Below are 20,585 nucleotides of genomic sequence, written 5' to 3' on the forward strand. Positions count from 1 at the left end.
GCGACAACTGGAATTCTGCTAAAATTCTAGCAGCACTAACAGATATTTCTTCCCCGATAACTCCAGGCTAGTCAACAATAACTTCAGCAGCTGAGTGATAGCTGGGCATTACCACTTAATGTTGAACTGTAAAGTTGTAAAACCTCTTGTAAATAAGATACTAAATTACTAAAGCCGTTTTTAAAACAGAGCATATTCAAACTCTTTATCCTGTTCAGGTTGTTACCATTCTGCTTTTTTGTACAACACTAGATGATACATTGTGACAGAATATGGAAGTCCTAAGAGAACTAAGTCTCTCCTGTGCTACCTTCCTGTTAGGGCCCTGCTATTTAAAGAGGCTCAAACGCCTCTGATCTGTGTATCCACTTACTGTTGACCTTTACTTACAAAGACTGTCTGAGCTACAAAATGCAGCTGTGCACTGACCATTTCAAAGACAACAGTGCTAAAACCAGACCCCCTGATACAATTGCACAAAAGCTTAGGGGAAAGCCATCTAGCATTTGAATCATACATGGCATGAATAATAAAAGTAGCATGTCATCTTCTCACTGCTTTCAGAAGTTCTTAATTTAATCTTCTTCACGCTTCACTGCGGAGGAGAGCAGAATAATTGGGAGCCTAGAAGCAATACCAAAGGAAGCTGAAAATGGAGGCAGAGGATTCAGTGGAAACACTCTTCTCATGTGGTTTATGTGGCCAAAATCCTTTCACATATTTATAGCCTGTTAATAGATGAGTAACTTCATTATAGTATTTGGATAAATCCTTATAAAATTGAGCGTTGATAGCCTTGTATCTAATTGTCATGTCATGAACTAGAACAATGTATATATTCAGAATACAAACCAAGAATTTTAATAATCTGAATTTTAATAAAAATGCATGTGTAAATAACAAGTGCAAACATTAGCTTTTTTCCAACAATTGAGAGAGTTAAATGTATGTATGTTGTACTTTTCCTATAGTATTACACAACTAATAGCTCTGCACATACTAAGTGTAAAAATTATTTTATTACAATGTTAACATGGAAAAGGTTACACTAGTCAAGAAATGCAAATGTTATGCTTGCAGTGATAGTCATGGGCTTGTTTTTACATATGCAGTCTTTTACGTTAATTTAATAATTGATTAAATATGAATGACAATTGGCAGCTACTTTAAAACATTTTACCAGATGCCCCAAAAGCTACAATCTAGAGAGAAGGCCACGCTGGTCAGAAACCAACCTGACTTAGATGGGAAGTGCAAACAGCCATAAAAATCTGCCTACCTACCTACCTATGTGTCTCTGTGTGTATGTAATTTAAATAGGATAACCGTGTGTGTGTGTGCATATAAACAAGTGGAAGAAAATGAAAGTTGATATCAATTTCTAGCTTCCGATTTTATATTAATTTCTAAGGGAAAGTGAAAGCAAACAAGGAGAAGTCTATGGCCAGTGGAGTTGAGAACAATGAGGAGTTTAAGTATATTAGGAACAAAAAGAATCCCAACAATGGTATTGGTCCATTACTAGGTGGAAGTGGTAGAACTGTCAGTAATAATGCAGAAAAGGCAGAAATAAATATTTGGGGAAAAGACAGATGTAGTCATAGCATATTATTATGATGAAACACTTTCCACTCCAAGTGTAACTCAGGAGAATGCTAATCAGCAGCTAGTAAGGCTAGATACTTTTAAATCTGAAAGTCCAGATTACTTGCATCCAAGAATTTTAAAAGAGCTGGCTGAGGATCTTGCTGGGTTTTCAGTACGTCTTAGAACACTGGGGAAGTTCCAGAGAACTGGAAGAAAGCTAATACTTTGGCAATATTTAAAAAGAGTAAACAGCATGACATGGGTAATTTATAGTACTATCAGCCTGACTTCAGTCCCAGACAAAATAACAAAATAACCAATACAACCCTTATTTAATTCTTTAGTAATTCTGTATTATTAATGCTAGTCAACATGGATGTATGAAAAATAAATTCTATCAAACTAACTTATTTGTGTTTTTCTTTTTAATAGAAGATTACAAGTTTAATCGATAAAGGTAATCGTGTTGATGCAATATATGCTAAACTTCTGTAAGATGTTCGACTTGGTCCCGCACAACACTTTGATTAATAAACTGGAGTGATTCAAAATCAATATGGCACACACTTAATGGATTAAAAACTAGTTGGGGATAGGCCACACAATCTAATTGTAAATGGGGAATTAGTGAATGGGTATTTTATTAGTACAGTGAGCGCACTAGTCCTAATAATATTGCTGCAATGTCTATAAAGAAACAAAGTTTCCAAGGCTATACCAGTGATTTTTCAGAATGACATGCTCCTCGTTGCTCTAAATTGTGAGAATAATTTTTTCAGCGTTCATAATTTTAAACAGTAAGTATTCTGTCAAAAGTTACTTGAATTTTTAAATTTTTTATAATCCAGAAATAAGTGCTCTAGCATCAACTTCTAAAATCTTAATCTGTGTAGAATCAGTGATTTTTATCGCAGCATTTCTTATGCATTATTTACTGGTCATTATCATACATCTGCATCAGCTTTCATGTTTCAGAGTAACAGCCGTGTTAGTCTGTATTCGCAAAAAGAAAAGGAGTAATTGTGGCACCTTAGAGACTAACCAATTTATTTGAGCATAAGCTTTCGTGAGCTACAGCTCACTTCATCGGATGAAGTTAGTCTCTAAGGTGCCACAAGTACTCCTTTTCTTTTAGCTTTCATGTTTGTTTTTTTGAGCAATTCTGTGTGACATCAGTTGAATTTCCTTTCCTCTCTAGGCAAAACCTGACCCTTTGCTGTTTTCTGAAGGTATGTCTATGCTGCAGTAAAAGACCCACAGCATGGCCATGATTGGCCCTGGTCAGCTGACTGGGGCTTGTGGGGCTCAGGCTGCGGGGCCAAAAATTGCAGTGTAGGCATTCAGGCTTGGGCTAAAGGCCAGACTCTGAAACCCCATGAAGGGGAGGTGCTCAGAGCCCAAACTCCAAGAGCCCATGTCAGTTGACCTGGGCACTGACTACTCAGTACTGTGGGGTTTTTATTGCAGTATTAGATGGTCCCTGAGATGCTAACATGGTCTTCATCTCTACTTCTGGTAAGCAAAAATATAACTTTCAGGCAAATTGGAGATTGTGTTGTCATTGTTAATTGCCTCTCTATCATCCAGTATTTTTTTCCCATTTCATTGCTCACGGTAGCTTTAACTAACTTACTAGGATATCTGTTTTTTCTAAAATTTTTTGTGATTAAAATCATAATGATCACTATATGCCTCTTTCATAGTTTAGAACAATGAAGTGTCTGTTCCATAGGTGTCTAGTACCCAGGTACATGCCCAGAAATTTATTGTAATCTCAGTTTGATTGTGGTCCACAATCTTGAAGATTCATGCATTGAAAATGTTTGTATTTATGTATTTCTGACCAATTCTTAGTAGCAAAGTATTAATCTACCTCTTAACAAGTTAATAGGCAGTCATGTTGTGCTTGATACAGATAAGATGTAGCATTTTAGTTTTCAACACGATCAAAGTTACATGATTACAAAAAATTGAATGTTTAGACTGATTTTTCATCTTGACAGACTTGGATTTGTTTTTCTTGTCTTCCATTTGATTGAAACCAAACAAAGGACTTTCTATTTTCTGGTTCATACTTCACTTGGACAGGTAGAGGAACACATTAGCAAGGCAACCAAGTATCAGATGTGTTTGTTTTCAAAATAGGGATTTCCTCCCCCCCGTATCAGGTCGGTTCAAACTATGGTATGTTTAATTTCTGTTGAGAACAGTCAGTCTTTGTCTGACATAGGTGTTTTTAATGAGACTTGCTCACTAAATGACAAGTTACTTTCCTGTGTGTCCTATTATGGATTAGATTTTTTTGTGTTTAATTGTTAAAACTTTTAATCAAGAGTAGATCTGTTACTCTGAATACACTACTAATTTGTTGTCAAGGAGTGTTACATATTAGAGGAGTGTGGGGGAAGAAACTGGTCTAATAGCAATTTATCAGTTAACTTATTTTTCCCCTAACAGCTAATATTACTTTCATTTCAGACTAACAGCTTTGTCTAAAGGGGTAGTTATTTTTGCATATTTGCATACTTATACATTTATAGTGCCTGGCATTTTGCTACCTATCTGGTACTAACTGTATGTGAGGCTGAAACACAAAGCATTCAAAAACCAGAGGGGAATAATATTCTAAAATTGTTCCCTCACCTTTTCTGAGGCATGACTTTGCTGCCATTATGGCAGAGAAATAAATACGTCTTGTGTTTCTCTGTAACAATTCCTTATGTCATATTCTAACTTGGTCCACTCGTGAGCATCAGTGGTAGTGAACAGATTTTCTTCCTTTCTGCTGCTTTTGATATAGGCTATCAAAAGACCAAGGAGATCTGTGGTGTAATGGAAATGGGTGGGCACCTGGTTCCACAGTAGTATTAGCAGTTAGTGGTTGAAATGTGTCTCCAGTTCTTTCATTCCTTGCTTGACTGTGTGATGTTTTCTTTGAGTATGGGTTAGAATTTAAGATGGGTCCGTAAGCTTCCAGGGGCAGACCACAGTGGTACAAACTTTGTTTGAAGATGGAGAGTTCTCACCTATTCCTGGTTAGAGTAAGAATCCCATAATAAGCAGGGCATAATTGTGTTTTGCCATGCCCCTGTCCATGTATAGCCTGAACAAGTCCTAATATGTGACTAAGCTCTGTATATAGGCCCAGAGATTATCTGAAAGAAAATAGTCGTCATACCAGAGTAGAAATGCTTTGAGGTGGCTCTAGTACATCTGAGACCAGACATAGAAACTCGTGGCAAAGAACTCTTCATCAGTCTCTGTGGCTTTCATGTGTGAAATCCCACAAATCTGTCATCTCCACCCCTGATGTCTTGTTCATTATCTTTATCGGTAGGTCTCAAACTGGCTTCTGGACTGCTGGATACCCATAGGCTACTTATTGGTGATGTGAGTGCCTTGATGGGTCACATGGTGCTGGTTTCCAAATTGCCCAGAAAGATAAAAGCACATTACTTCTTCCAAGTATAACTTTTGCAGATAAGCAATTGCTGTAATTTCCACATGAATGCTAAGGAATTGGAAATGGAATGTGTGATGTGACTGGTAATAGGAGGAGACATTCTCCATAACTCTCTCTCTTAAGATGGAGCCCACACTAAAGTTTTAGAACCTCTGATCTGTGTGAAACCATTGGAGGATATCCTGGGGTAGCATAAACTGCAACTGCCAAGTATTACGTAAGTGACAGCCAGCTCTATACTTATTTATCCTCAAGCAGTAATGGCATCTTGTCCCCACTAGTGCTTTACAACTGATCCAAGGTATGAGGGTGATTACAGTTCCTGGTGAGGGAAGTATTTTAAAGTACTCACCATGTCTAGAATATTACTCTTCACTGAGTGTTTGCTCCCCAATTATCAAGAGAATCTGCAGTCTTGGAGTTCTTCAGGAGTCCTCACTACTCTTAATCTCTGGCTGTCTAAAAACATCTATTTCCATATATGGCTGGCCAGAAGACTCTCCCATAGCCCATCATATTCTGATTTGATCATAATGATACAAACACTTCTAGGATTTATTGAAATTCATAGTATCTATGGATAAAGCTTCTGAGCCTGAAAAAGCTAATGTTCAATCAGAATGCAGCAGCTTTCCAGAGTGTGAGGCAGAAAAGCAAAGCATTCAAAAACCATAGGGGAATATTCTACTCAGCAATACAGGCTGAGAGCACCTCACCCCAGTGCTCTGCTCTGTGCATTGGCTCCTCAAGGAATATAGAAACATAATCAAGGGCTTGGTTCTGATATTCAGAGCTTTCCAAGGTGATTATTTGGAAAACTGCCTCCAGCTCTATGACCATGACCACCCATGAAGTTGTGTTCTTCTGTCACCACAAGGATAAAATCATTTTGATCTAGTGTTGCTCAAACTAATAAGGTATAGATGAATAAAGTTAAATGAAATTTTTCCAGTGAATGGGAGAGAAGACGGGATGTAAAATTATTTTTAAAAAAAGTATTGCGGTAGATAATTTATTCAGAAAGTAAATGGAGAAAAATGAGGGTTTTATGTATCTCTTATTGTGTCTCAGAATTTTAATTATTTGGCAAACCACAGTATTGGAAGTACATTTTTGAATCTCTAAGGAGAAACTGGAAGGGGAACCTTTGTTCTTTTCCCAGCACTGAGACTTTTTAAATAACCCTGTCAGTGTTCAGGACAACTGCATCTGTCCTTCCCCTCTATGGTCCTGCAAGGGCACCCATTCAAGGATCCTGGCTCCTCAGCCCTCATTTCTTTTGGGATGAGACTTGTCTCTTTCTCTCCTGAGTGGGGGCTTTTCCAGGTTGCACTATACTCTCCCTATATTATGAGTTTCCCAGCAAGCCAGACTGCCTCAACAGGCCTTTATACTGGACACATCTCCCCCCTAGAAAAGTTACCAGGGTGACCAGATAGAAAGTGTGAAAAGTTGGGGTGGCAATTAGGCATCTATATAACGAAAAGCCTGAAATATCAGGGCTGTCCCTATAAAATCGGGACATCTGGTCACCCTAGAAGTCAAATACAATTCCACAATAATACATGAAATTTGCATTTATTGTACAATAGACTCCAATTCTATTTAAACTTAATTCTATAACCTCTTCCAAAAATAACTAGCATTTTCCTTTTTTTTTTTTAAAAAAAATCACATACTAAAGATCCATCTCCACCAGTTTAAGCATCTGCTATGCTTATAGGTATGCTCAGGCATACACAGAATTGCTGATATGTCACAGGTCTTTACAGTATAGTTACAAGTGCTCCTTTTTGGAATAAATCTTGTAGTGCCTCTTCCTGCACGAATTCATTGCATACTAGTGTGAAGGGGAGCTTACAGTTGCCCCTCACTGTAATTCTATTGTTTTCAACATGCTATCACTCTTCCCTTTAATAAAAGTTTTAAATAACATTTGCAAAGATGTGATCAAATTGCAATATTTGTCTATTGTGACACGGTCGGGCCGGATGGCTATAGGAGAGTAATAGAAGGCAGATATATTAGCCCCAGGCTAAGTAAGTCCCTTTTCCCTGGGTAAGGTAACAGGGAAGGTTCCAGAACAATCAGGAACCTTCTGGAGACAATTAAGACAGGCTGATTAGAACACCTGCAGCCAATCAAGAAGCTGCTAGAATCAATTAAGGCAGGCTAATCAGGGCACCTGGGTTTTAAAAAGGAGCTCGCTTCAGTTTGTTGTGTGCGTGTGAGGAGCTGGGAGCAAGAGGCACTAGGAGCTGAGAGTGAGAACGCAGACTGTTGGAGGAGTGAGGTGTACAAGCATTATCAGACACCAGGAGGAAAGTCCTATGGTGAGGATAAAGGTGCTGGGAGGAGGCCACGGGGAAGTAGCCCAGGGAGTTGTAGCTGTCGCACAGCTGTTCTAGGAGGCACTCTAGACAGCTGCATTCCACAGGGCCCTGGGCTGGAACCCGGAGTAGAGGGTGGACCCTGGTTTCCCCCAAATCCTCCCAACTCCTGATTAGACACAGGAGTCGTCGACCTGGACTGTGAATTCAGAGAAACAGCCAAGCTGAAGGCTGCCGTGAAACTCCAAGGCGAGCAAATCCCCCAATAAGCGCACGACCCACCAAGGTAGAGCAGCAACTTTGTCACACTATATAATTGGAATGTTCCCACTTCTTTGTGTTACTTATTAGAAAACCATCTGAGCCATATTTTTAAAATTAAGATCCTGGAGTGTGTCGGTACCAGAAGTCCAGTAAAATACCACAGACCAAAGGATAATTTATATCCTGTCATGACAAATATCAGCCTCTGACACTTGTTTTAAAACTTGAATAAAAGGTATTTAAATCTGTTTTCATATCCTTTCTAATTAAGATGGAGCTTTCCCTTTCTTAAATGCCAGTAAAAAAGGAAATAAGTGTGGCATTTATTTTGTAACTTCTTTTAATCCACAATGTTAGAGATGTCTAGTTAAACAGATGTCTTAATTTTTTTTATTTTAGCCTGCCTATCTCCTGTGAGGCTTTTGCATTAAACTGAACTGTTATACACATTTCTGTTCAATCCCTGCCACAGTCACAGGTGGTTTTTAAACCACAAATCCATGCACAAACATGGAGTTCTAATATTAACCACTGCTAGCCAGAGGATTGCAATGAATTCATTATGCACATCCCAATTGAAAACTTATTCATACATCACATGAATTCTACTTAAAATATATAAATATACTTTCAGTATGCTGTGCTAAGCAGAGCATTGTGTTGCCACTTATCTGCATTTTGACAAAGATGAAACAAACCTTTGATGGCTCTCTAATTACTTGAAATTATGTCAAACGCCTTGTCTATTGCCAGGTAATAGTCTTGAAATCTATCTTTGAATTAATGATCTGAACAGGAAGAAATATATATAAATTGTTTAGTGGTATCTACGTGTGCATCTTCTATTGACTAATCAAGAAAATGAGTAACTTGCTTGATTTTAAAGAAATGGAATTTAGGACATTGTGGACAAGTCTTTGCTTGACAGAGGAGAACAGGACTCTGAATGACTCTGTGAACTTGATAAAAGAATTTTTATCCAAAGTAAAATAAATATGTATACTTATATTAAGTTTTTACTTTGACTCTATTGCCAGTCTTCCTTACGTGCCTGAAGGTTGGCAACAGTCTGAGTTGAGATCATTAGATAGAAAACAACTCATGAGAGGGGAGGATCTGTCCACTAATTACTCTGACCTCTCCTTTTTTATTTATTTATTTTTATTTTGGTGGAGATGGGTAGAAGGATTAAATAGGCTTCCTATACATATTACTCCTGGGGACATTCTGTGCCTAAAAATTCTGCACCAAAAATTCTGCACACAATATATTAAAATCCTTCAAATTTTATTTGTCAAAATAACACTACATAATCATGCCAGTTTCAATTATTTTGGTAATTTATTTCAAAATACCTGTCAGCAAGTATGTAACAATACAGACACGCACAAAAATTCCATCAGGAGCAGAGAGTTAAAGAAACCCTATGACAACCCAATTCTTGTTGTTCTGCCCTCTTCTCTCCCTCGCCTCCAGACCCCAGCTGGGGGGCGGAGGGAGGTCAGACACCCACAACCCCTCCCCCCAGAGGCCAGCCATGGGGTCCACTTGGCCCAGATACATCTCCAGAGCCCAGCCATGCGCCTCCCCTCCCCCCAGCAGGCGCACCCAGCGCTCAGATTTCTGAAGATTATCAGATGCGGCTAGGAGAGTCAATAAGTTTGGCCACCCCTGCCCAATTGCATTCAGTTACCACAGTAAGGAGTCTGGTCTAAGAACCTGAATACAATGAAATAAAGTAGGATTCAGTAGTAAAAATATAAAATTATGGTAGGCATTTTCTGACTTGAATTTATTTCAGCCCTTTGACTATATGCACATGCAGTTTGTTTGCACAGAACTGTACAGACAAGCTGTGTAAGTTGCACTCCCCAAATATTTAAAAATCATGTGGTTGACAGAATCATTTGACTTAACAAAATGCACCACTGAGATGAATGGGGGGCAGTTTACATTTGAGGAGTTTGTGCTTGGTTCATACTTAAAAAGGTTTTTTTCCACCCACAGATATAAGGGCAAGAAACTTTTTTTTTAATGACATCTTGCATTTCACAGAATCTGAATCATTAATGTGGGATGGGGTGGATGTCTCAAGCAGGCCACATGTTTACCACCTCTAAGTCTTTTCAGTTTTTGTCTTTACACCTTTTATTGTGTATCTCTTTTGTAGTAATTTAAAGCACATAAAACTTAATTTATACAAAAATGTATACTTGATATAGACTGTAAACTCTCACTTTCTCAAAGTACAGAAGCTCATTCAACAATAATTCTAGATTTGATTTGTTTGGTTCTCTAGTTTTTCTGGTCATTGCTACCACGCACCTTTGTACAGCTTTCCCATCATAATACTGTAGTAGTTTCAGATCAGATATTTATACATTGTTCTCCCTGAAATTGAATAGGTATATGTTCCTCATTAATATTTATGGGGTTTGCAAGTTTACTGTCAGATGAAGTGTTTTATTCTTGCCCATGATTGAAATGTCAAAACTTTTAATAAGTAGAAAAACTTAATGAAATGTTGAATTATAAGGCTTGCTATCATGACAGTAATATGGAAAACTGTTTTACATTGTATATATCCAGGCTGAAGATGGACCATGCAAGTTCTTATTCTTGTCTGTTGTCATGTTATCCTCTTTACCTGCACTTACATTATATTTCAGTAGTGTGGATGTATTTAAATTTTAATGTTTCTGAGTAAAACTCTAGCACAAGTTTACTTTTAAATGCGATAAAGGGCAAAAATGTTGAAAGGATCAGACTGAGAATTAAACTCCCACAATTAGGAAAGCCACAAGATGGCATCAAATTGTCAATTCTGTCCCTTGCTGCTAAAACTGTTCTCTTCAAAAGGTCAGAAAACAGTGCAATCAGTTTGTGGATTTTCATATAGAAACCATTTGGGTACCGGATGAGCAGTGATATAAGGCGTACAAATTTTGAAAGCTTCACTCACTGCTGTAATTCATGACTTAAATAGCAACAATAAGCAATCTCTTTTTAAATAATCAGCCCCCACCCAAGTTGCACTACATTAGAGTGTAAGCTAACTTGTATGCTCAAAAGATTCCTCCAAGGAAAAATAAAACATGCTTCTTGGGAAAAGGTTGTACAACACAGTGTATATCTGTCCTATAATCTTAGGGGTATTTTACCAAATTGTAGTAATGATTTATGTTATGGCAATACCAGACTTAAAGAAAATTATTTTGTCAATTCACCAGTCAACGGAGATAATTCAAACTATGAATGTTAATGCTCCTTCAGACTTTAGAAATAGTCAGTATTTAAGTGTACAGTGGGACCTGACTAAAGACAGGGCATTCCATTGACAGTTTCTGAATTTTGCAAATTAATTCAACAAAAAAAGCAAGAATAATGCATCACAAAATATTTAATTCACTTATGACAATTTTAGGTTAAGGAATATGAGGAAAAACTAGTATACTTTGTAAAATTAATAGCCTTAGTTAATATGACTAGAGTTGGTTAAATCTGTGACAGCTGGGAAACTCCCTGTTGCTTTTGTGAGGATAAGTAAGGTAACGTAACGTTTTAGTCACGGGTATTTTTAATAAAAGTCATGGACAGGTCACAGGCAGTAATCAAAAATTCATGGCCCATGACCTTTTCATGACTTGTACTATATACCCCTGACTAAAACTTGGGTGCTCTGGGGCAGGAGGCAGCCCAGGGGCACCACGGGTGCTCTAGGGGGGAGGAGGAGGGCGGTGGCTCAGGGGCTGGTGGGTGCTCTGGGGTGGGGGTAGGTGCTGGCAGGCTTCCTGCCTGGCTCTCTGCGTGGCTCCCGGAAGCAGCTGGCATGTCCCTGCAGCCCCGAGGCGGAGGTGCCCGAGCACCCGCTCTGCACCTCCCATTGGCCAGGAATCACATCCACTGGGAACTGTGGGGGCGGTGCTTGCAGGCAGAGGCAGTGCTCAAAGCCTCCTGGCTTACCATGCCTCCATCTAGGAGACGAAGGAAGGACATGTCGCCGCTTCCGGGGAACCCCTGGAGATAAGTGCTGCCCCGAGCCCTCCCCCCTTCAGCGCCCCAACCCCAAGCCCCCTCCCATACGCAAACTCCTGCTGCTTCTGGGGACGGGGGTGCGGTGGCCCGAGACTGCCCCTGGTGACCACTGCAGAAGTCACAGAGGCCTTGGAAAGTCACAGAATCTGTGACTTCCGTGACAAACTTGCAGCCTTAATGATAAGCTGTGATGTTGTACTGCAAAATATTCCCCAAATACAATTATTTTTCAGAATTTTTAGCTACTCAGTATATTGAGTAGTATTAAAGTAAGTCAGATTGGGGCCACATTGTGCTGAGTGCTGTACAGATGCATAGTAAGAGACTGTCTAAAGAACTTGCTATCTCTGTTAAAATAAGATGCAGCAAGTCAGTGTAACTATCAGAGGAAGACAAGATAGAGTTACATTGACAGGAAGGTGTAGTTGTGTGTACAGATTTCATGCACAATTTATAGGTTCGATGGTTTTTAAAGATAGAAATAATAGCTTTATGCATAGCTAGACTTAAGTCTCTGTCCCTTGCTGCTAAAATTGTTTTCTTCAAAAGGTAGAAAACAGTGCAGTCAGATTGTGGATTTTCATATAAAAACCAGATGAGCCACAATATAACGTATGTAAATTTTGAAAGTTGCACTCACTAGCTGACATCTAGTTCCAGAATCTTACTGTGAAAATGGAATGTACCATATGATGATTGATGAGAGACTGGTTGTGGTTTAGGAAGTTTTTTAAAGCCAAAATAGAAAAATATCTGAAAAAAGCAAGAGCTGACTAGAACATAACAAAAAACTTAATTTCAGGGACATGTAAATATCAGAAATTATCTTTTGGTTTCTTTGATTATGTGCAAAGAGTCAAAATTTTAGATGCATTATTGTATTTTGTATTTATGCCACTGGTACAGGTCTGTTGTGATAATTGGGCCAATAAATTTACTTTGTGCGCTCAATTGTAAAAAGTATGTAAACATTTATAAAATACAACAATTTATAATAACAAATGATGACGGAAGATAGGTCAAGTTACTTTCAATAATGAATGTTATAAACAGGTGCAAGAGAACCAGACAGACTGTATTAGTCCAAATAAAAAGGCCATATTGATATAATTCAAGAACTCTGTTGTAATCAGGCTTGGTAAAAACAGAAGACAGGGAACTGTCAATTAGTGAACCAAAATTGATGAGTCTGATATTAGGCCTAATTGGTGGAGGGAATAATGAGTGGATGGGCTATTCTACTCATCACTCTCTTTGTGTGTACTTAAAGAGAGAGACTGGGGCAGGGGAGATACAGAAGAAAAGACTGAGGCTACTAAAGCAAATTTCACCATCATGGCTGCTATCTGAGGCCGCTGCTCCTTTTTGGTCCTAATCCTAAGAGATGTCCTGACCAGACTGGGCCGGAAAGAGGGACACAGATAATACTGCCACCTCTACCAGCTCCAGCTGAATTCCATACACCATCTGGCATGAAACAGTTTCAGACTTCAACAGCAACAGCTCTAGTTCATCTCAACTAACTACTTCTCTTTTCCCAAAAAGGACAGTTGTTGCCATCTTTGATACCACTAAGAGGCTCTCAAACAAGGGTTTTTTTCCTTCTAAAACTCTCTGCAGCTAAAGGGGGAAAGAAATGTTAAAATGAAAGCCTTACTTAATACTTCTGTTTTTCCATCTTTTCTGTACCTTTAATAAAAGTTTAAAAGGATTTCAATGTGTGTTTGCCGTGGTTCTAAGCAGGCTGAGGTCTCTGTATATCAAACTCTGAACCTTGTTTAACACAGTTTAATGTTGGACGTTGAATGGGTAATGTTAACACCTTTGGCCCATTTATTACATCTAAATTTATACAACAGTACCCATTGGCCATTCACCAGAGGCTCTGTTATGTAGTTGAAGTTTGTGAGAAATATGCTTTAAGATTAAAGTTCTCTTGATGCATATTTTGAGTTGTTGAGTCTGATACTACAGGAGCAAGGAGCATTGAAATGGAATTAATGACTCTTTACTGAAAACACATACATTGGGTGCTGTTACTGCGTGACTGAATATGTAATAATAAATGAAGTTGATACTCATACCTAAAAGCGAAATGGTAGTTACCTGGGAACAGGAAAACAGATAATGAAAGCTGATTAAGTCGTGAGTTGGCAAAATACAATGTTGCAAGGTAAATTAGGAAGACTAACTTGTTTGTGATTAAAATATTGTGTAAGAAGCCTGTCTAAGGAAGATTTGTGTTTTTAAAATTACAGGGTTTTGTGACTAATTACTGAATTTGTTTATGAATATTCATAATCTTCTCTTTACCAATCTGACAATTTATGCATAAGAATTAGGTATGTCATCCTTTGAGCAAAAATGTTCCATGATATTCAGAAACTTCTATGAGGCAATGAGGGTCATTCGTTCAATAGGTGTGATCATTGCTACTTCTCGTGATGCTTACTATATCAACTAAATTTTCCAAGTTAGTGCCTCTCCCCTCCCCCGGAAAACTGTAGTATTATAGTATGTATCTGTAGTGATTGTTGACATCTAAACTGAACTCCAGCCAGTGAACATTAGAATCTTTACTTTTACTTGCAAACAACAACTGAAATGTGCGCGGTCCTGCCCCTTTCCCTATTAGTGGTGAGTTTCCCCGCCTGTCACACGGGAGAGTGGGATTCGATTCCCCGACGGAGAGCGCAATAACTTTGTGGGGGAGGGATAGCTCAGTGGTTTGAGCATTGGCCTGCTAAACCCAGGGTTGTGAGTTCAATCCTTGAGGGGGCCATTTAGGGATCTGGGGCAAAAATTGGGGATTGTTCCTGCTTTGAGCTGGGGGTTGGACTAGATGACCTCCTGAGATCCCTTCCAACCCTGCTATTCTATTATTCTATTTATTCTCTACTTAAAATCAGTAACTTTTCTTTTTTAGGGCAGCAAAATTATCATGCGTATGACTTTTGTGCCAGTATGTATTTTTCTCCAACTTGATACATTTGTCTCATTGCAGGAAATTTTAAACAAGTAGCGTTGAAATCTCGTACTCGTTAAACAGATATTAATAATTGTTTTGCATAGTTTTTATGTTTTCATAGTTTTTATGTTTTATGTTTTTATGTTTTATAGTTTTCTACATGTTTTGCATAGTTTTTAATGTGAGGGTCAGAAAAATTAAATCATCAGTAATCTTAAAGGGAAATGAGGTGGAATAAAGCAATTTTGAAGTAAGATGTCTTTTATAGGAGTAGGGGAGCAGCTGTGTTAGTCTGTATCCGCAAAAAGAAAAGGTGCCACAAGTACTCCTTTTCTTTTTATAGGAGTATTTATCAGTTGTCAACAATTCATTAGCTGTTTTTACTGAAAAGTTGGAATGCTTGGTGTGGTGGATCTTTGTAAGCTGTCTAAATTTCATCCACCATCTTCCTGTCGTTGATCCCATACTCTGAGGAGAGTCTCAGTTGCTTCTTGTTCAGTCTTATTCCTTCACTGTTTTGAATAATAGACAATTTCACAAAATGTTCTTGGCTTTTTCTGTTACTCGATGGGAAAAGTGCTTCTTTTCCTCTCCTAGCCGTGTATTTCTGTACTACTTCATGCATGAATCTTCAGCTTGCTGATGGCTTTTTGAATCGTGGTTGAACTCCTCTTTGTGCTTCTTTTCTCTCCTTCATTGCAATCCTTACTTTGACCTTAATTCTTTATTCTTCATTTCTCTGAAGAGTCCAGATATTTTTCCCGTCCCAGATGCTGGTCACCTTTGTATATTATCCATTCATTTAAATAGAATTATTGAAATTATTTGCTACAGCACAACTAATCAGATATCTTGGCACTTCAGTTTTAAATGCTTCCATTTTCTAGTTTTTTGGTGCTGTTTATATTTTTCCTTTGACTTCAGGTGTGAATCATTGATCATTGGTTTGCTCTACAATAAAGATGAAAAATCAGGGAAAAACATGTGCCCCTTGGAAATCATAATATCCTCAGGATAGTTTTGTACTCATGTTATTCTGGCATTGTATGTATATTCTATTGAAGAAAGAAACCACACATACATATAAACTACAAAAAATGTTTTACAGAACAAAAGTTTGCCATTATAATTCATAATGCCAAGACCACAAAACTAAGATAATCAGATGTACAATTCTTCTTAGTGCCAATTTCTGTGTGCTACCCATCAGAAAACAGATGCTATGAGACAGCATGCTGTTCAAAACAACAGTTTATCATAAAAATTCTTTTTTAGCCTTTGAAGAAGGTGCGTAATGTTCTACAGTAAATATGAATTAGCTGTGTCCTTTCGAAATGTGCCATATGGTTTTAACATAAGTACAAGTGATTTATCCAGGGTAGCTTGGAGAGGGATTTTTAGGAGCTGGCCTTGTGCTAGTTCTCAGCACTGCCTTGCAAGCCTGACTGTTAGATTCCTAATCTCCCTTCTCCACCCTGTATAGCTGGCAGGTGCTGTTACTGCTTTCAGGCCTTGGGTTTGAGTGTGCCCTCTCTCTAGTGACTCCTATGACTGATTTAAGGAATGGTTTTATTAAAGAGTTCCATCCTGTCTAACCTAGCTAGAAGTATAACTACAACATAATGTTTGTGTAGTGGGGATTTGCTCAGGGCTCGTAGAACACGGTGTGAAATTGGGATGTCAGAGAATGGAGCTGTGTGGTTAGCAATGCTTCATTGCCTCCTTAACCAATGTTAATACTAGAAGAGTGATTGATTGTTTAATGAATAGGTGACTTCGTTTTTGCTTGTCCTGTATTATCCAAGATTTCAAGCATGTACTGCTTTCTTACGGGTCCTTTATTGTATAGTGTTCGTCCAGGTTTCATAATTTTCCCTATGCAGCTTAAATGATGGTTCTTTAAAATGTGGAAGATTAGTGAATGTTATTGCATGGTATAAAATGGGCTTCATACTCTAGAAAATAACTTCTTATCCTTCTGCTATTGAGTGATCACTTGTAGCATTAACATATAGTCAGATGAGAGCTAATTGTGCCTCTTGTCACACATTCAAAATCCATTTCAGTATAGGATGCTGCTTTCCAGGTTTTGTTGGGCTTTTTTCACTTAACTGCTCTGCTGATGTAGCAACACAGGGGAGTCATTTCTCCCCTCGGACGTTTTCTCCCATCTCTCTCTGACTTTAATATGCAACCACAATGCATAAAAACATGTATCGTCCCTTGAAAATGCCAGCCAAAGGAAGTTAGGTAACCAAATCTCACTGAATGGGAATTGGGAGTCTAACTCCCTTTCCCTCCTTTTCCATTAGCTGGAAGCTTCTGCTAAAATGACTAGCAGTGAACATAGTTGACAATGTTAGTATTTGTTAGGCTTCAGAGTTAACACACACTTGAGATGAATGGGAGTAGTTTACTACATTTAGTTCCTTTTTTTTCCCGTATATTTGGCTGGAAGTACTCAAGTTGTTACGCATATCGCAGGGACAAAGAATGTAGTATGCCTTGCCCAGTCCTGTTGGTGGAAGTCTAGTGATTTTCCTCAAAAACTTAGTCACAAAATGCTGAAACTCTGCTCTCATGCTAGAATGTGTCTGGAGGTTTGCAGACGACTTCTTCAACTTGGCATGTCGCATCTGCATTCCTGTACTCTTTCCTCTCCCACCTTCCACTACTTCTATTGTCATGTTTTAGCGGGTGGGTCATAAGAGCTGTGTGTTCTTATGCACAAACAGATGACTTTTCCAGGTTGGTTAACTGGTATTTTAAAAAGTTTTTCCATTAATAATTAATTAATTAATTATATTAATATGATAGGGGGAAACAAAGCAACAATTTGAGGAAGGGCTATGTGGTATAAATATGACTGACTTTACTCTCTGAAAATCAAACAGTATGGACTTCTGTACAAAGTCTGAGAGAGAATAGTGCTCAGGTATGATCGAAAACTTTGTTTAAAATTGAGTAGCTATGGCTTTTTCTGTGTTTGTGAGCTTTTGTCTTTATCTGTGGGTGCTTGCTATGATTCTCCCCCCACACCCCCATTTGGGTGTGGAAATTTACTAATTTGGGATTTTTTTCCCATTAAGTTTATGGGAGGCAACATGAAGTTTGGTATTCAAAATATACAATTAAAACCCCTTTGTGGCAACATTGACTTCCCTGTAACATGGACTGCGGAAATCTTCTTCTCACTTTCTCTGGAAACAAAAGAGGGGTGTTGAGTCTCACATTCCAGCTGTTCTTTAGTTGCAAGGGATCTCTCTAAGGTAGCCATCCTTTGTTCTTGCCAGCTTGGCTTGCTGCTTTGCCCTTAGAGTGCAATGTTTGGACTTGTATCAATTTCTGTGCAGTTGAATAGTTACTCTGAAAGGACAGTAGCAAAAAATAGCTTGTCCAGGGCAGAGATGCAGCATGTCTTGCAAAAATTATTTTTAAAGTTAATGTAGCAGCCAGCATAGACCATGGTATTTTAACCAACCAGAAACAGCACAGAGAAATTCAGCATTAATCCTTTTCTTCTGAGAAGGAAGTTAAATCCTTGCATCAAGGTCAGCAGCAGAGTAGTTGCTTTAGAAGTTGGAGAAGCTGACTGTATACTAAGATGAGTCCTACCCCTATGTAATTAATCAGGCATTTTCTTTTGAACTTCAGTGGAGAGATGTCTGACTGAATTTGAGCCTTTTAGAAAGTTGCACAACTGATGCATCCTTGTGCTCATATCACACAGTTTTGTAGATCAAGATTGGGGTTTAACTTCCATTGGAGAAACGTTAAGATTTAGAGGGTTTGTGTGACTTTAAAAGTGTCATTGATCTTGTAGCTCCTGGTCTTCAGTCTCCTACTGATGAGTTTTCTTAGTTACAGAGCACAGTGTTACTTGTTTACATATCCATGTGGGAATCATGTGATGAGGTCCCTTTCATACAGCTCTTTTGAAAATGGTTCCCCATTTCGGGTTGCTGAGCATTTCATAACAATGGCATTTTGCAGTTCAGTGTTTGTAATGTCTCAGTGATTTCCAGATCAAGTGTATGCTCAGTTTACATATCAAAAAATGATTATTCAGTCAGATCTGTAAACTTAAGCTAGTCCTTCTTTTTGCATTTGTGCATTATCTAAGGATTTTATATCCAATATCTGTTCACAGGAATGAGAACAGAATTTGTCCTTCCATTTGAAACAACTCTAATGTTGATTCAGAGCCAATTACAATTGGCTCACTCTTGGCTAATGTGTTGGCTCTGCAGAATGAACAGGAGTAAAGAGTGGCGGTACAGATTTGTTTTTCTATGTTAAAGTAAACAGATAAGACAGGGAAGACAAAAGCTCAGATGTACTGAGCAAGAAGGTACAGTTTTTATATACGGACTTTTCAGAACAGAAATGCCTTTCAAAATCCTGGCCATAACATTCCAGTCCAGAGCATCTCATGAGTAGATTCAGAGAATAATACCAGTTTTGGTTTTTGATGTGGACAGTCATCCACTTTCATTCACATATTATATCTTGTCCAAGTGATCATATGTAAAAGGAGAAGCACTGTTTCCTAGTGGATAGAGCAGTGCCCTGCACTGGGACTCAGGAGACCTGGGTTCTATTTCTGGCTCTGCTTCTAGACCAAGGTTTCCCAGCTGTCAAGTTTCCTTTCCCACTCTGAACTCTAGGGTACAGATGTGGGGACCTGCATGAAAACCCCCTAAGCTTATTTTTACCAGCTTAGGTTAAAACTTCCCCAAGGTACAAACCATTTTACCTTTTGCCCTTGGACTTTATTGCTGCCACCACCAAGCGTCTAACAAATATATAACAGGGAAAGAGCCCGCTTGGAAACATCTTTCCCCCCAAAATCCTCCCCAAACCCTACACCCCCTTTCCTGGGGAAGGCTTGTTAAAAATCCTCACCAATTTGCATACGTGAACACAGACCCAAACCCTTGGATCTTAAGAACAATGAAAAAGCAATCAGGTTCTTAAAAGAAGAATTTTAATAGAAGAAAAAAAAAGTAAAAGAATCACCTCTGTAAAATCAGGGTGGTAAATACATTACAGGGTAATCAGATTCAAAAGATAGAGAATCCCTCTAGGCAAAACCTTAAGTTACAAAAAGACACAAAAACAAGAATATACATTCCATTCAGCACAGCTTATTTTATCAGCCATCTAAACAAAACAGAATCTAACGCCTATCCAGCTAGATTACTTACTAAGTTCTAAGACTCCATTCCTTTCCTGTTCCCTGCAAAAGCGTCACACAGATAGAGAACCTTTGTTTCTCCCCCCGCCCCCTCCAGCTTTGAAAGTATCTTGTCTCCTCATTTGTCATTTGCCAGCGAGGTTATCCTAGCTTCTTAACCCTTTACAGATGAAAGAGTTTTTCCTCTGGCCAGGAGGGATTTTAAAGGTGTTTACCCTTCCCTTTATATTTGACACCAGCAGACAAGTCACTTCACCTTTCTGCCTCAGTTGCCCTATCTAATGACACTGACCTCCCTTGGATAGACCATTAACGTGCAAAGAGGTTTTATTTTTAATTTTCAGACTTTTTAAGTCCAAAACAGTGGTTGTGAAGAGTTTTCTGCATATTTAGTTGTTGGTAGAATGTTATGTCCTAAACATCATTAAAAAGCTGTTTTACATTTAACTAAAAGGAAATCTGAATAAGAGAAAAGCCATTCATGTAAATGTTAACTCTTCTTTTTTTTTTTCTTTTTAAAGGAAGGTGCTTCTGCCAGGAAAACTCAAACCCCAGCAGCACAGCCTGTGCCAAGACCAGGTAAACAGAATTACTTTATTTGTGTATTATCTGGAATGAAAGCATTTTGAGTTAGGACAAGATTGTAGCTAAAATCCTTATACATTTTGTTAAGATATGTATTGGAAATATATAGCCACTGTGTATTAATTAACATATTATCGTTGCAGTGGTCCAAGGTCT

At 38.4% G+C, this 20,585-nt stretch overlaps 1 protein-coding gene across 1 annotated transcript in view; it reads left to right on the plus strand.

Annotated features, from left to right (window-relative positions):
• The window catches only part of CDC73 (cell division cycle 73), a 177,637-nt gene that overhangs the window by 111,260 nt on the left and 45,792 nt on the right, over window positions 1–20,585 (plus strand). Inside the window, exon 11 of the mRNA XM_077823775.1 lies at window positions 20,366–20,423. Within this exon, the coding sequence (XP_077679901.1) occupies window positions 20,366–20,423 (58 nt within the window). The remainder of the gene's footprint in view (window positions 1–20,365; window positions 20,424–20,585) is intronic.

This window comes from Eretmochelys imbricata, chromosome 8 (assembly GCF_965152235.1).
Source record: "Eretmochelys imbricata isolate rEreImb1 chromosome 8, rEreImb1.hap1, whole genome shotgun sequence".
Lineage (NCBI taxonomy): Eukaryota > Metazoa > Chordata > Testudines > Cheloniidae > Eretmochelys > Eretmochelys imbricata.